At 35.4% G+C, this 15627-nt stretch overlaps 2 protein-coding genes and 1 long non-coding RNA gene across 7 annotated transcripts; 2 read left to right on the top strand and 1 right to left on the bottom strand.

The window, feature by feature from the left end:
- Positions 1-782: 782 nt before the first annotated feature.
- On the top strand, positions 783-8365 carry ttll6 (tubulin tyrosine ligase-like family, member 6). Of its 5 annotated transcripts, XM_053511451.1 has the most exons (17): positions 783-800; positions 889-1000; positions 1500-1588; positions 2676-2831; positions 2995-3033; positions 3168-3286; positions 3365-3495; positions 3609-3765; positions 3896-4039; positions 4211-4296; positions 4377-4602; positions 4747-4925; positions 5090-5278; positions 5406-5565; positions 5928-6170; positions 6993-7263; positions 7419-8365. In XM_053511451.1, exons 4-17 carry the CDS (start codon positions 2678-2680, stop codon positions 7673-7675), a joined length of 2355 nt encoding a protein of 784 aa, XP_053367426.1. In that variant the 5' UTR covers positions 783-800; positions 889-1000; positions 1500-1588; positions 2676-2677; the 3' UTR covers positions 7676-8365. The 5 variants fall into 5 exon arrangements, with proteins under 5 accessions (XP_053367426.1, XP_053367425.1, XP_053367427.1 ...); XM_053511450.1 differs by having other exon boundaries at positions 791-1000; XM_053511452.1 differs by lacking the exons at positions 783-800; positions 889-1000; positions 1500-1588 and having other exon boundaries at positions 2698-2851; positions 2949-3033.
- LOC128541181 (uncharacterized) lies at positions 2665-14724 on the bottom strand. Its single transcript, XR_008365624.1, has 4 exons — positions 13380-14724; positions 4731-4836; positions 2940-3016; positions 2665-2794 (listed from the first exon to the last, which is right to left on the bottom strand). It is a non-coding gene; the product is annotated as an uncharacterized LOC128541181 (long non-coding RNA).
- hoxb8b (homeobox B8b) lies at positions 11866-13387 on the top strand. The gene is made up of 2 exons (XM_053511456.1): positions 11866-12594; positions 12834-13387. Exons 1-2 carry the CDS (start codon positions 12183-12185, stop codon positions 13139-13141), a joined length of 720 nt encoding a protein of 239 aa, XP_053367431.1. The 5' UTR covers positions 11866-12182; the 3' UTR covers positions 13142-13387.
- Positions 14725-15627: the final 903 nt, after the last annotated feature.

The raw sequence follows: 15627 nt of genomic DNA on the forward strand, positions 1-15627 counted from the left end.
AACGTCAGTATGGCATTTTTGTAGCTGATGGGTTTAGCGAGGAGCGACACCGAATAAAACGACATGGTATTACAAAAGCTTCGACATTCATTTGTACAGTTATGTCTTTTGGGGAAACTAAATCAACATAACGTAAATATCATCCATAATGTATTGTTTAAGTATTAAGATGTGTGGTATTTTGTTTAATAAATGATAATTTTATAATAATTGCAACTTTCTGTATTATAGTGTGTTTTGTACTGCCACAACCCTGACTGACCACTTAACAGAAGTAAATTCTGTCATGTGTTTGTAAAGATTCAGAAGATACCGAATAAACATTAACAGTTAAGCAGGGTGGGTTAAATATGTATATGTTATAAATATTTTTTTCTGTATGTATTGTAGCTTATTTTGATCATGCTTGATAGATGGTATTCTGGGCGTACTGTCAGAGTCCTCATCGACCTCACAAATACTTAACTGCCTCTTGTTTAGACTACAGTCCTGAGTTTACAAAGAAAATGACACCAAAGCAAAGAGGCTTATATTGTTGAGCCGATCAGGTGACTAAATAAAATCTCATCAATAGTGCGTTAACTGGAAATTCGCTAGTTGTTCAAAACGTTTGTTTTACAATGGTTGTCAAGAAAGTGTTGATGTTTTTCACATTTAATGTTAAAAGCCAACCAGCATGTGAGTTACTCGAGCACGGAAGCGATTGGATATCCTGGCCCGCCTGCCTGACGTAACACATCGACCACATCAGAAAGATTTATTTATTTATTCTCCTTACTCGACACTCTTAGGAAAGACAGGTGTGAATGGTGTATACATTGATCGTTAATACGTGTTATCTACTTTCATTAGGTTTGCTACAGTAACTCGTGGCTAATCTGTTTCCAGCGCCTCGTTCTGCTGCTATAGCAACGGTGAAAACACCACTATGCGCGAGACATCACGCTGATATTGTAAAGGTTTTTTTTTTTGTTAACACATTCCCGAGGATGTGAGACAGGTAAGTGGGTTATGTGCGCTGTCATGCAATACTTAAAGAACTTTTTTTTCTTGAGTTTTTTACAAAAGCTTGTCAAGTAACGTTAAAAACTTTATGAAGGTATAACCAGAACAGAACGTAATGTTTTTCACCGCGTCTCATCTGTGGGTTATTTGTAAGAATATATTTGTTGGACGAAATAGCCTGTGTTTAGTTCAAAATGGTTTAGACCTTTTTATCAATTATTTTTTTACACCCAGATCGTATTTACTGTCAGTTTAATCGGCTTTTAAAATTAAACCACGGACATATTGTTCCGGAAATGTTTTTCAGTATAACGAGTTGTGTAAATTCTTCAGACAACTGTAAGGGATTCTTTACGCTTTTCTATTTTCCATTATCTCACGTTTCACCTTTTATCATGGTGCATCTATCTAAATATCTATCTATATATTTATCTATCTGTCTCTATCTGAGTGATCCACTTGCGCAGACAAAATTAAGTTCTCATTTGTTTCAGGGACTACGTGGCATCTCTGAGACAGACATGTGACCCATTAGATACCTGCTTGAAAGGCATCTGTCTCCCTGTTCCCACGCACTTCATAGGTAAGTGTGTAACATTCCATATTAGAGAATGTGCAGAAACTAAACAATATATGTTTTCCCCATAGATCCATCCATCTAGGAACCTCTGTAATCCAACTAGGGATCATGGAGGCCAATGGTGACCATTGTATTTATTCCCATTTTTACAACCTTGATAGGACCTTAAATTCAAATTCAAATTTCATTTGTCACATACACAGTAGAATATGCAGTGAAATGCTTAGACAATTGCTCGTGACCTAAGATTAAAAGAATAGGAAATAAATATGTAATTAAAATGAAGGGTAAATTTAACTAGGAAAGAATAAAAATACAAATACAAATAAAAGTTAAAAATAAAATAACTGTACACAAATATACTGTAATAACATTCACAATATGTGAACAATATATAAAGAAATGTAGAACAATAAGAGCAGCGGAATAAATGGTAATAAAGGAATGGTAATGACCATGGTTGTGCAAGACACATATTAAAAAGTGACCTGTCAACATTAGCAAAATAATAATAATGGCAATGTATGTTACCTCTGTTTGTGTGTTTTCCTTTTGCAATAGACTTGGTAATTTATTAGAGTAAGGTATAGAAACAGGTTATACAGGTTTTTAAATGAACCAGAATATTCAGTGGTAATATTACCCCTGTGTTAGGTCAGATGTCCTACGAGCCAACGACAGGGTTATCCAGCTCACTGGATCGAAATACAGTTACCTAGCACCCAGGCCTCCCACATTTTGCTGGAATGTCCCTCGACAACCTGTTTTAACTGAAGTCATCTCAGGAATGTTTTTTTGCGCTTCATATTTATTTTCCTATGTTCATGATCACTTTACTATGACTGTTACTTGTGAGAAAAAGAAGAAAAAAAATAACAAGTGCTCCTGTTTCCATTGGACAAGACATATTAATAACCAAATTGTTAATTTTTAATGTTACTATGCAACATTTACTGTAACAGCACGAACAGAATGTTTATTTCTTAGTCAGAGATAAGTTGAGGCATTTCATAATTGTTTACCTAACTAATTACATTTATAACAGATATTTTATTTTACAATTTTTTTCTTTCTTGCTTTTGGACTCTAGGCATGGGCTCTCCTGTAGCAGATGCAGAGATCCAGGACTCTTTTCAATACCAACCCACTGCAGAGGAAGAAGGAGAGGGCTGGGGCAGTGAAAGTCATGTTGAGAGCTTTACCTCAAATCTTACAGGAAGCAAAAAGAAGAAGAAAAGAAAGAAGAGGTCAGCTGTTAACATTGATGTAGGCTATTGTTTAACAGTAATGAAAACCACTGCATACACTGAATATTATCATTGCGTTACATGGTAGCTCCTTTTTTTTTTTTTACCATCTTCAGAGCAAAGCACAGGTCTGTCCTTTTGCATGTCTCCTTTCTTTCAGATGATTGTGGATCAATCTCACTAACTGTAAATACGAAAGTGGTAAGTTTAGTCCAGATGTATGAGTAAAATGTTTGTTTTTTTGTTTAGAATTTCAGTGTTTAACACCCTTAATAGCTGTGTACAATGATATAATGACGACTTAAGTTGCTGCATTTCCCCCCCATTACCGTAAGTACGCCGTGCTGCCCGCAAATATGGTCTGAGAGAGGCTGGAGAAGGAGAAGACTGGACCTTATTTTGGACAGATTTTTCAGTGTCTTTGGATAGAGTAATGGAAATGAAGCGATATCAGGTAATTATATTAAATCTTTGTCCTTATCCCTTCGCTGTTTCATTTGTTGAACTTTAGTGGTTTTACATGTTTTGTCAGAAAATCAACCATTTTCCCGGAATGAATGAGATATGTAGAAAAGACCTCCTTGCAAAAAACCTGAACCGTATGTTGAAGCTCTTTCCAAAAGATTATAAATTTTTTCCCCGTACTTGGTGTCTTCCTGCAGAGTAAGTGTTCTGCTTGCAATGTTAATGTTGTATCCATAACATTAGTAGCCCTAATGTTGACATATACTTATTAAATAACAATGCTGGTATTATCTCCTTTTCTCATGCTTCAGTTACAGTGATTTTCAAGCCTACACAAGAGCCAAAAAACATAAAACCTTTATTTGCAAACCGGAGTCAGGTTGCCAAGGTCGTGGTATCTTTCTCAGCAAGTCCAGCAAAGACATCCAATCTGGTGAACACATGATTTGCCAAGTGTATATATCCAAGGTAAGACATGCATTCTAGGCCAGACTCTATTTTTATGCATATTACACATTATGCATCATACTGAGTATTCACTTATTATAAACTGGAATTTCCTGATTAAAACATTTTTACCTTTATTATTTTTCCATAGCCATTTATAATTGATGGATTCAAGTTTGACTTGCGCATTTATGTGTTGGTGACTAGCTGTGATCCCTTCCGCATCTTTGTGTATAATGAGGGACTGGCTCGTTTCTGTACTAACCTGTATATGGAGCCTTCTAATAGCACCCTGGTGAGAGGCAGCAGATAACTTAAACACAATACAATGTATATTATGGTTGAAAATATGTATACAATGCCTATTGCACAACAATTTAAAAGTAGCTAATCACTAATATCAAGTATCAAATTTGCTATTTGCAATCCTTAAGAATGTTTCTCTATGTCACTCATGTGCTTGAAGGATGATGTTTGCATGCACCTGACTAACTATGCCATCAACAAGCACAGTGAGAATTTTGTCCATGATGATGACAGGGGAAGCAAACGGTAATATTTTTTTAAAGTACTTAAAAGGATTTTTAGTCCTTAAAATGGATTTTCTTAAATTACATTTTTTTTCCTCATAGGAAAATTTCAGCCTTCAACAATTATCTAGAGTCCATGAGTTATGACCCACAAAGGGTATGGGCAGACATTGATGATGTGATCATTAAAGCCCTCATCTCAGCTCATCCTATTATCAAGCACAACTACAACACCTGCTTCCCCAATCATACAGCAGGCAATGCCTGCTTTGAGATCCTGGGCTTTGATGTGCTGCTGGACCACCGGCTCAAGCCCTGGCTGCTGGAGGTAGAATTTCTATTGAAATAATTAATCGAGATAATGCGTATAAATATTTTTTGACTTTCTTCATAGAAAAAGGTCTGTGTATGTTTGCTTGTGTACTGTATATGCATTAGTATTCAGAATTTCCTTACCTATGTGTCTGTATAGGTCAATCATTCTCCTAGCTTTACCACAGACTCTCATTTGGACCGTGAGGTAAAGGACAGCTTGCTGTATGACACTCTGGTGCTGATTAACCTGGGGGCATGTGATCGCAAGAAGATCACAGAAGAAGAGAAGCGTAGAGTGAAAGAGCGTCTACAACAGAATCGTTCTCGGGAGGCGAGGTACTTCGGGGTCATTTTCACGTACAGCTCCTGTGACAGTAAACACTGACAGCAATACAGATGTCATTCTTCACCTAGGATGCTGTAAATATTAAGCGCTTCTACAACATATTTCTCTATATTTACTCATTGTCTGTGTGGCTATGATTCTCTTCTGTGATCAGGAATGAGGAACTTCGCCAGGCCCAGGCTGCAACTATGGAGCAGATGCAGAAATATGAAGCTAATCACCTTGGTGGATTCCGTCCAATCTATCCCACAAAGGGAGGAGATAAATATGAGAAATATTTTAAACACAGCAGTTCTCTGTTCCAGGAGACTGCTGCCTCTAAAGCAAGAGAAGAGTGTTCTAGGTTTGTGCTTAATTTGAATTCATTCATTTTTCTTTGTAAAATAGATAAAGACTTGCTTATTAAGAATATGTTATAAAATATTTATGGTGTTATAGTCAGTCTTTACTTATTGTATGCATCTATCTAGACAGCAGTTGCAGGAACTGCGTCTGAAGCAGGAACAGAAAGAAGGAAAGCATAAAGGCAATCACAAGGATCTTCAAGGAGAATCTGCAGGAGAAAGACCCAAACCACTCCACAAAGTGCAAACTCACCACATACACTCCAAAACAAGCTCTAAAGAAGATGTAAGTCATCTTTCTTCCTGAACTATTTAAATAACTTTATAAATTAAACTTTTTAAAGCTTGATTAGAATATTTTAAGGTACGTTCTGGTTCACTTTAAAGAAAAAATATACTGTATTCAAAATACATAAATTAAATACATAGTTACACTGATCAGCCACTAGAGGGGGCAAATGTCTGGTTAAATGAGCATGTCTAAAGAACAAATGCAATAAATATAATCAGTTAATTATTTTTTTTCCTTTTTTATGTTATTGGCTTTATTTAATTAAATTAAAATGTCTGTATCTTTTAATATAAAGTTTTTAATCTTTCAAGTTTAACCACAGTTGACATCCTGTCAAATTCTGGATCTTTCTTTAGCCTGTGGCCATGTCTCCACTTTCAACATCAGTACGAATGCCTTCCTTGTTTCTGGAAGTTTCAAAAGAAGAGGAAGCAGAGGAGGTGGAACGAGTCAATGCACTTCTCCAACGAAAACATTTACTGCGTGATATGGGTGTGGTTGATCAGGTTTATCAGTTGATACATGGTGCTCAGTCACAGCCTGATCCCACCAAAACCCCACATAAACAAGGGAGCAGCACACATGACAACACCAACAAGGTATGAGAACAGAAAGGTAGAATTCTGAATATCATTGGCAGTATTTTACGCAGAAAACTGCATAGACATACAAATAAATAAAACTGTATGTGTATTAATTACAGTTTCTTATTATTATTATTATTATTATTAGTAGTAGTAGTAGTGGTAGTAGTAGAATGTACAGTACTGTCTAAAAATATTGAGCCACTCAGAAATAGTTTTCCAAGCTTCCTGAAAGACAATTTATTTTTTTTTAAATAGTTTTTGCTCTCATTTTTAGTCCAGCCCATGTACACGGCCATGTTCATATTAATATTTTTGTTTCATAAGTTACATGGTGACCTATGAATCATTAAAGAATGAAAACATCTAACTTAAAGCATTAAGCAGTGAGAAACAGGTGCAGATGATGACAGATGATCGATGAGAAACAGGTGCAGATGATGACAGATGATCGATCCAGTAATTAGTACACTGGTGATGCTAAATGCTGAGTGGTTGGAACCTTTGAGAAGGGAAATTAGAGTGCTGCTGAGATTGTATCGGTCACAGTAAAACATTTGTTCTGACTTCTTTAATTTATATTAATAAATTACATTTTATTCTATTTTTTTATTTAATATGAAAAAATGACAGGTGGCTCAAGACTTTTGTACAGTAATGTATGTATATATGTATTTGTGTATGTGTGTTTGTGTATGTATGTATGTACAGTATGTATATGTGTGTGTGTATATATGTATGTATGAATGTATTTATTTATTTATTTATTTCAGCTTCCTGTGGCTAAGAAAACATTTTAGGCTTTTGAAACTGATGTGCTTTTATCTATTCATCTAGTTGGCTTCTCTGACAGAGCTTTGGAGGCATAAATTACCCTGTACTGGGAGACAGTGGAGAGGTCCTCCAGGAGACAAGCCTTGCCTGCAGTATTTGCACTCTACCCTCATGCAACATTGCACACCATTGTGGGACCTTCCACGGGCAGTACAAAGCAAGCCAACCAGTTTCCTGCATATAAACCTGGAAACAACAACAGCATCAGATGTTGTGTGGCAAGCACTTCCAGATCACAAGAGGGTTACTAGTGCTCATCGGGTACCATGGACAAGTAAGTAAATTTAAAGTGATAGTACCCTACCTCTGAACTTTACTAGGTCTGTTAGCATACATGTTTTACCCAGAACTTAAATTAAAATTAAAGAACAATGCTTTGCATTTACTTTACCTTTATATGCACATTTAATTCTACTTCCTCTCTGCCAGTTACTAGCCCTCTTGTCAGGCATGGGAGAACATGTATTAGATCATGTTTTTTGGAGTCAAGGAAACAAGCTTCAATTGTGAAAATGCAACAGCTGGTTTCAAGGCACCTGTGTTGTGCTTCCATGTCCTCTGACCGTACAGCCCTGCAGAATCTGGTCATTGTCTCCACTTCAGCCCCCCTTGTCCCACGTCCAGGCCACTCTTACACTCTCCACAAAGGCCGCTGCAAAAACTCCCAACAAGAACACAGCCACTGATGTGGGAGTCCCTGCTGCTCGACAGCCAGGCCTAGGGTTCTCACTGTGCAGTATTTTAATTCCCAGTCAATCACTATGAAATCAAATTATTTTTCAGTATATTGTTCAGGTATAAATGCAGTGTCTTATGTACTTGTTTTTAAAATACAAGTTTGACCATTGTAAATGAACAATGTATTTTTATCTTTTAATTATTTTTTGGCTTAAAATATTACATTAACTTAATAAAATGTGAATCAATTATAGGTGAGCCATCATATATTTTAAAGCAAAGAAAATATCTGAATAAGAGTTATTTGCTTGCTTGGAACTGTGGAGCAATACTTCCCTTTTGGATCTTTGTATTAGAAAATTATATTATGGTTATTGTGGCAGCAGATTAGAAATGTAAGAATATGGGCCCAAATTGCTTTATTGAACAGTTTGCGCAAAATAAGAAAACCATTATACACAAAATATAAAATATATAAAATATTTGTTTATAAAACAAGACAGCGCAACCCAAGTATTTAGTTCTATAAAATAGGTAAATAAAGATGCATGTACATATTATCATATAGATTTACTGACAATGATTGTGATTAACCTTTCAGTTAATGAAATAAAATGAAGGTACTGCAAGTCTTCAGTTCTTATTTTTTATTTACTCAATAAAGCAATTTCTATTTAGTAACCTATTTATTTCATTTCCATTTATTGTACAAAAAATCTTCAAAACGTTTTATTTAAAGTAACTTTTTTATTTACTAAACATCCTGTACATGATTGACATTTCTTTTTAAACACACGGAATTCTCTCCCACATATAATTACGGTTCAAATACACACACGCACCCAACTAACTCAAACCCCCACCTCCACACCCACCCCCCAAACACACGGGCACCCGGTAGCTATGAAATTAAAGAAAATTAATGAACACTAACATAAGACAACAAAGATGAAACTAAGTATCAAAAACGTTATATTTGCATTTAAAATATGTTTAAACATAATGTATAGGATGTAGAGAATTTCAGATATCGCGGAAGATTGTTGTCATGTCTGATAAAATAGTACAATCCCTATTTTCAGGGATTTTAGAACTCGACCGTCTGTGTTGGTTGAAAGTTTTGAGTTAATGACAAAAAAATATCTGAGTCGAACAAAACAATCGACTATTTTGAACTCATGGTCTTTTGTGAGCTGTGATGTTTATTGGCATACAGTAAATCTTCTCCGTGCAGTCGTGATAGTTAACTGCATGCTTAAACATCACTGGCACCAGTTTATCTCATAAACGTAAAATACAAGTTAAATGTGGTAGAGCGTGGTAGATTTCTTTTGGCGTGTGTAAAACAACTTTCTTTCCTTGCTCCATACAAGAAATTAGATTAAATTATTTATGAACCTACCTCTCCTTGGGTTAATTCATATTTTATTTGTAAATGCTTTGAAGCACTAAAGGCACGTCTTTTTTTTAATTTGGTGAAAATGAAAATATTATTGTGCACCCACAGTGCACGGAAGTGCACGCCAGTAAAATCATCCCAAAAGCCCAGTGCAAAAACAAAAGTGTCTGCCTACAAATGGGTTTTAGATTTCCCCGTAGTACCATGCACAGATCCTTCAGTCCAACACTTCATGTCTCTCTGCTGAGCTTGTAGCCTTCTGTGTTCGATTTATCATCTTTTTGGATTGTAATTGTCTGACTAATTTTGACAGTCTGATGCAGGCTACTGAAATAGGCCTGACATTTTGATATTTTTGGATTACATTATTAAAGAACCTAATTATTTTTTAATAATAAAAATAAGAATTATAACGAAATAATAGTATTAGGACTTACTTATATTACTAACAGACACAGAACCCCTTATCAAATAGATTATACACATTCTGCAAACTTCCATTTCGTCTAAATAAAAATACGTATGAAATAGCTAATTTAAAGAATACGTCTACGTAAACCAGACAACCAAATAAATCTCTTTTTGATATTAAGCTATGATGCTCAGCTTTTAGTCAGCTAAAAAAAAGGCGTTCTCAGCAACTAATGGTTCTCAAAATGACAGCTTGTATGAATTTTTCTACACACACACACACACACACACACACATATATGTTTTTTTAAACCTTCGGATAATCAAGTATACGTTCTGGTAAGTTTAAAATGTATTGCGTGTCAATGTGCGGATTTGCAGCTGTTCTATATGCTGATCTGTTTTGTTGCAATTCAAAGTACTATTTCCATTTAATGTAGTTAACTATCAAATTGAAATTGGCAGTTAATTTAACATTTACGGTGGATCACTACTACTACTACTACTACTACTACTACTACTACTACTACTAATAATAATAATAACAGTGACAAATAGACAAAATATTCGTGGTCCATAATCTCTTAACGAAGACAAGGACAGATGGTTTTTTAATTTGCCTAAGGATAGTGTTGATAGTGGTCAGGTAAATTTTAGGTTCGGGTCGATAACGGTGCAATTGTCAGTAAAGTCTTTGGGGGAAAATCTTATTTAATTTTCTAAGTACCAATCTTGCGACGTCCTTACGACGCATGTGCGTTTAAAAAAGTATATTACAGATCAGGAAAAAGACTACAGACAAACAGATATTAGTTTCTCTTCCCGAATGTCATACAGTATATGAAATCAACGGTTAAAATCTTTTCAAACAAGTTCGGCTACATGAGACGTTAATATGAAGACGGCACCCACTCTTCCAGGGGACTTAGAACACATTAAAAAAGATTCCAGAGATTTATTACGATAAAAAAAATCAACTTTTTGACACTCAATAAACAAATTATAAAAAGGCTATAGCTTACATTTTTGAGCTGTACAACTTATTTCTTATAAAGAATCAGAATAGAATCAGGTGAAAATATGGGGTCGGAAGCCAAAAACGCACATCATTACCTATTCCCAGGGCGGTTGTTTTTGTGGCGGTTGGCTTTAAAGAGACATAAACATTTAACTTCAAATCTCGACAATAACTTGGAACCTCTATAGATGATACAAGAACCAACTGAATCGAAAAAAGGCATACTTGGCACTAAAACTCTACTTTTGTCACAAGTTCTCTCACAAATGTTGGCTATAGCAATAATAATAATAATAATAATAATGAATCAATACCATTCAATATAGTTGGTCATGCAATACAAACGAAAGCCAACACGTTTATTCCTTTATACCTCACTGAATTGTTGTAAATTATATTGTCATTTGGACTTCAAGGATGACTTTTTACCATAGCATTAAAGGTCTCTTATTGTCATCTGGGTCTCTTACGTTGCAGTTAACAGAAGGTGTATGGAGCTGTATTAAGGCATTTGATCACTAGGTTGGATCCAAAATGGCACTGCAGCTTTCTCTATTTATTAACCATAAAAAGTTTATGAACAGATGCGACTAACAAGACATGGTATTTTCTTTCTTCTCAACAGCAAAAAAAAAAAAGATTATGAGAAGAACGTAAAAAAAATGAAAATGTTTACTAATCTATATTGAACTTCTTGTGCGTTTACATTCCACTTACTGAATGCACTACCAGTTCTCATCGCATAGCGGCAGCGTTGTTCTAAATTCATGTTCAGAGACATTTCTGATAAAATGCAGACACTTTAATGGCAATTATTTAAACATAAAATAACATCGCATTAAATAGTTTCATTCGGATAAAAATACAACATAAGAATATATCACATGTAAAACTAACAGCACTGCTTTCTAATTGAGACTGTTAGGAATATTGAGTTACTGAGATTTTGTTCATAATCTATCTTAATAAATATTAACTGCGCAAAAATGTCTGATGAAACCTGTCTTGTTTGAAACTAAAATGATCAGTGTTTAATTTTCAATTCATATGCTTCAGGAGTATAAAAGTCTACTACATTTTAAAATGTACGTCACTCGCCTAAACGTCACAATTTGATCTGTTACTGCCTAGAAGTAGCTTACGCTTTAAGACTAAATTCCACATTTTATGTATTGAAGTCAAACGTTAAAGAAAAGAGTATAGCTGTGGGCTATCAACGCGTTTGCGGTTACAGACTCTGAATTTTGAATGTGTCGTATGAGCCCTCTCCACTGAAATGTTTTTCCAGCAGTGTCATCCCTCCCTCTACCTCCCCTCTAACCACACATCACCAACTCCATCTCTCCTTTTCCATTTTCTCCCTGTTCACTCTGCTATCACCAGCGCGCTGTTTGGAAATGAGGCGGCCAATGAAAAAGCAGTCATTTAAGCTGAAAATGCAAAACAATTCTGTACAGCTCTGCATGAGGGAAGAAAGCCACTATTTTATGAAATCGCATCACAAAAGCAATGGTATCTGATTACACTCGCTTGGAAATTTTGTTCCGCGCATGAATATTAGCGATATTGTCTTTATTTGCGCGTAAATGTAAGTTAGACTGTATGACTTAAGATATTTCGAAACCTGGACTGGTTTGACCTAATATTTCATAGAGCCTTTTTTAAGAAAGCCGTCGAAAGAAGAAAGATGAGTTCATATTTCGTCAATTCTATCTTTAGCAAATTCAAAGGAAGCGACTCCCTGCGTCCAAACTACTACGAGTGTTCTGGGTACACACAGGAGCTTGCAGGCAGACCGTCTGTGTTGTACGGACACAGTACTGGAGCTACATTTCAACACACAGCCCAGCTTCCAGAGTTTTATCACCACGGAACCTCTACATTCTCCCATGCACCATACCAGCACAGCCAGTATCACGGAGAGCCAACCGCAAACCTTTTTGCACAGGACGCTCTACAGAGACAGACTTTTTTCGGTACACAAGATACGGATTTAGCCCAATTTGGAGACTACTGTGTAAAGGCAAGCTACATCAGTGATGATTTGGAGAGCGCAGAAACGTGCCCAACGCAGCTTTTTCCCTGGATGCGACCACAAGGTGAGATGATACGGCTGGAAACCCCCCTTTCTCTTTAGACAGCCCTTTAGAACAGTTGCAGGCCTGCTTATGACCCCCAATTAGACCTTTTATGACAGGCGAATTAGGCAATAACGCCCATATGGAAAGAGCGTCAGCTTTCCCACGTTTTGGTACTCAAAGCCCAGAAATAAAGGATTTTTTTTTCAAATCTCTTCTTTAAACCTATCATCAATATGTGGTTTTCATTTCTTTCATAGGTACCGGCCGAAGGAGAGGCAGACAGACGTACAGCCGTTACCAGACGCTCGAGCTGGAGAAGGAGTTCCTGTTTAATCCCTACCTGAACCGCAAGCGGCGCGTGGAGGTGTCGCGAGCGCTTTGCCTGACCGAACGCCAGGTCAAGATCTGGTTTCAGAACCGTCGCATGAAGTGGAAAAAAGAAAACAACAAGGATAAGTTCCCTAGCAACAGGGCTGAGCAGGAGCAGATTGAGAAGCAGAAACGCGAATGCGTCGATGATTCAGGAAAACGTACGCCAAGAGAGGGAGACTCAGAGGACGCGTAACTCCGTGAATTATAGCTCGAGTTAAGACTTCTTGTGATTAGCCATATAACATTTCTGTAGTCAGCTAAAAAGATAAAACAATGTAATTTAAGCACTTGTTCTTGTCCTAAGCTTGTCAAGCAAAACAGGATATTTCCTTTTCCATTGGCACTTGGCGTATAATAATGATAATAATAATCATGTAAATATACATTACATAAATTCCTATTTCTTTCATAGAAGCTGATTGCATTCTTACCTCTAAAGTGCCAAGTGTTCATAGCTGGCAGCTGTTCTGTTTGTGTGTGTGTGTGAGTGCGTGCCCGCGTGCGGTCGTGTGTGTGTGCGTGCTTGTGTATATGCGCGCTCCAGCACTTGCGCACTGAGGTATGTGGAAGTAAGTCTCTTACTACAACCATATCTCAGTTCTGCCCATTATGTTGCATAAAGTTTGTTTAAGAACTGCGCTGATACTTGTTCACATACTGCACGACTAAAAATAAATCTTTCAGTTTTATTAAGAATTTAGAAGCATTGTAGCTATTTTACAACGTAATTTACAATTTAATCAGGGAATAAACGTGTGCAGTTACTGACTACCTAATACGCACTTGGGATTACTGACTGGTAAAAATAATGTTTAATCAGATTTATCATGTCATAAACACTACCTATAAGTAACTCAGCTCAGTGAATCAGTCCAGTAAGAGCAAACACACTGCGTGACCTACTGTAAATTTTCCATCCACAGCTGAACTTAGGCCTACATCTAAATATATGTGAAAACACTTGATTGTTGTCTTATTTTCTCTTTGTTGTTTGTGGTTAAGGTGTATGTGTATAAAGTTAATAAAGAATCCTTTGTGCTCCTATTACTATGTTTCTGGTTGTCAAAAGATAAAAATATTATGTATGTATGTATGTAGGTATGTGTTTATGTGTTTTGTAACAATGGATATATGCTTTGTAATACCATCAAGCTAAAACCTTAAACGCAAATATTAACCCAAAAACAATTTTAGTTACCTTTTAAAAGAAACGTTTTAGGCAGGAATCTAAATAGATAGATAATGCGAAATATTTAACTCTGCTTAAGTGCAAAGATCAAGGGTAATAGTAAATTTTGGGCGAAAAACAGTATAATAAAAACATTTTTAAAAAAAACGAAACCCACCAAAGCTTGATTTACATAGTTGTCAGAAGAACGTAGTTATGTGTAGCCTATTTGTGCAAAGGATGCGAAAATCAACAATCCCAAACTTTTCCCTAAAAATAAAAGTATTGCAAGAACACGAAACCAAATAAAAACCAAAAAACAAGCACATGGGCACATGGCCTCACATGTGCAATTATTGTAGGGACTAATTTTTATTTTCACAATAATTATTTATTTATAATGCATTTAATGTTTATTATGTAATTCTGTTATGCAACATTATCATCATAATCATCGTCATTATCATAGCTAATTATTATTTGTTATTTTATTTTAAAAAAATAACAAAAAATCTAAATTTATCAATTTAACTGTATACAATTTATATATAAACTATATGACGTTCTTTCTAAAATGGCCTGCAAACTTAGAATTTGACTAAAACATTAATAAGAATTACTCACTCACTCACACCCACATTTTAATCCCCAGTTTATCCCACATTTTAGTTTTCCTCGTACGGTAAAGCACGTAAGAGAAATTACAAATTTGTAGATTTTTGTAGATTTTATAATTGTGTGTAATTGTGTGTTCGTATATAGTATACAAAAAATACATAGTATGTATGTGTATACTAACAATAAAATAATAACGCAACAACACAACCTAAGGCCCATGTTTTTCTTAAACCCATAAGATGCACGAAACTTGTTTTTAAATCGCTCTATGCTTTAAATATACTTAGTGATTTTTTTTTTATTAAGTAATGTTTTTAGTTTGTTTCTTCTTAATTAGGTTTAATTAAGTTTAGCAATTGTTAAAAATGTATCGCCTTTTATTTTTCATTTAATGATAATACATAATGTACAATCAGGGTTTAATATTAGAAACTATTAATTACTACTTCTGTGATACTGCAAGCGCTCTCAAATATTAATAATAAAAAAAGAATGTTTATTAATACGGTACACATCTGACATACTTTTACCCAGCTCACTATCCTGAAAGGACGTTGCCTATTTTTTGTGAGGCTCTTAGATAAACCATAGGTCGCTTTTGGGTTATACTGCTTTATTGCCCCAATAAATGTCGGAAATAGTCTAACTGTTTATTCTTTCAGGAAGTCATTGTTTCCACCAGGCATGTTTAGAGCTATAAAATGTTTACACTTTCCGTTTGTCTATTCACTTTCTATAGGAACCAACACAGTCTTTTAAAAACGCAACAACGAAAGAATATAATATTAATTATTTTATATCTATTGCTTTATTCCAAAGCCAATTTAAGCTTAGTTTGGCTAAAAGGCCTAATATTTCTATTAGTGTCATTTACATTTGCATTTGGTTAAAAT

The sequence above is a fragment of the Clarias gariepinus genome, chromosome 14, assembly GCF_024256425.1.
Source record: "Clarias gariepinus isolate MV-2021 ecotype Netherlands chromosome 14, CGAR_prim_01v2, whole genome shotgun sequence".
Classification (NCBI taxonomy): domain Eukaryota; kingdom Metazoa; phylum Chordata; class Actinopteri; order Siluriformes; family Clariidae; genus Clarias; species Clarias gariepinus.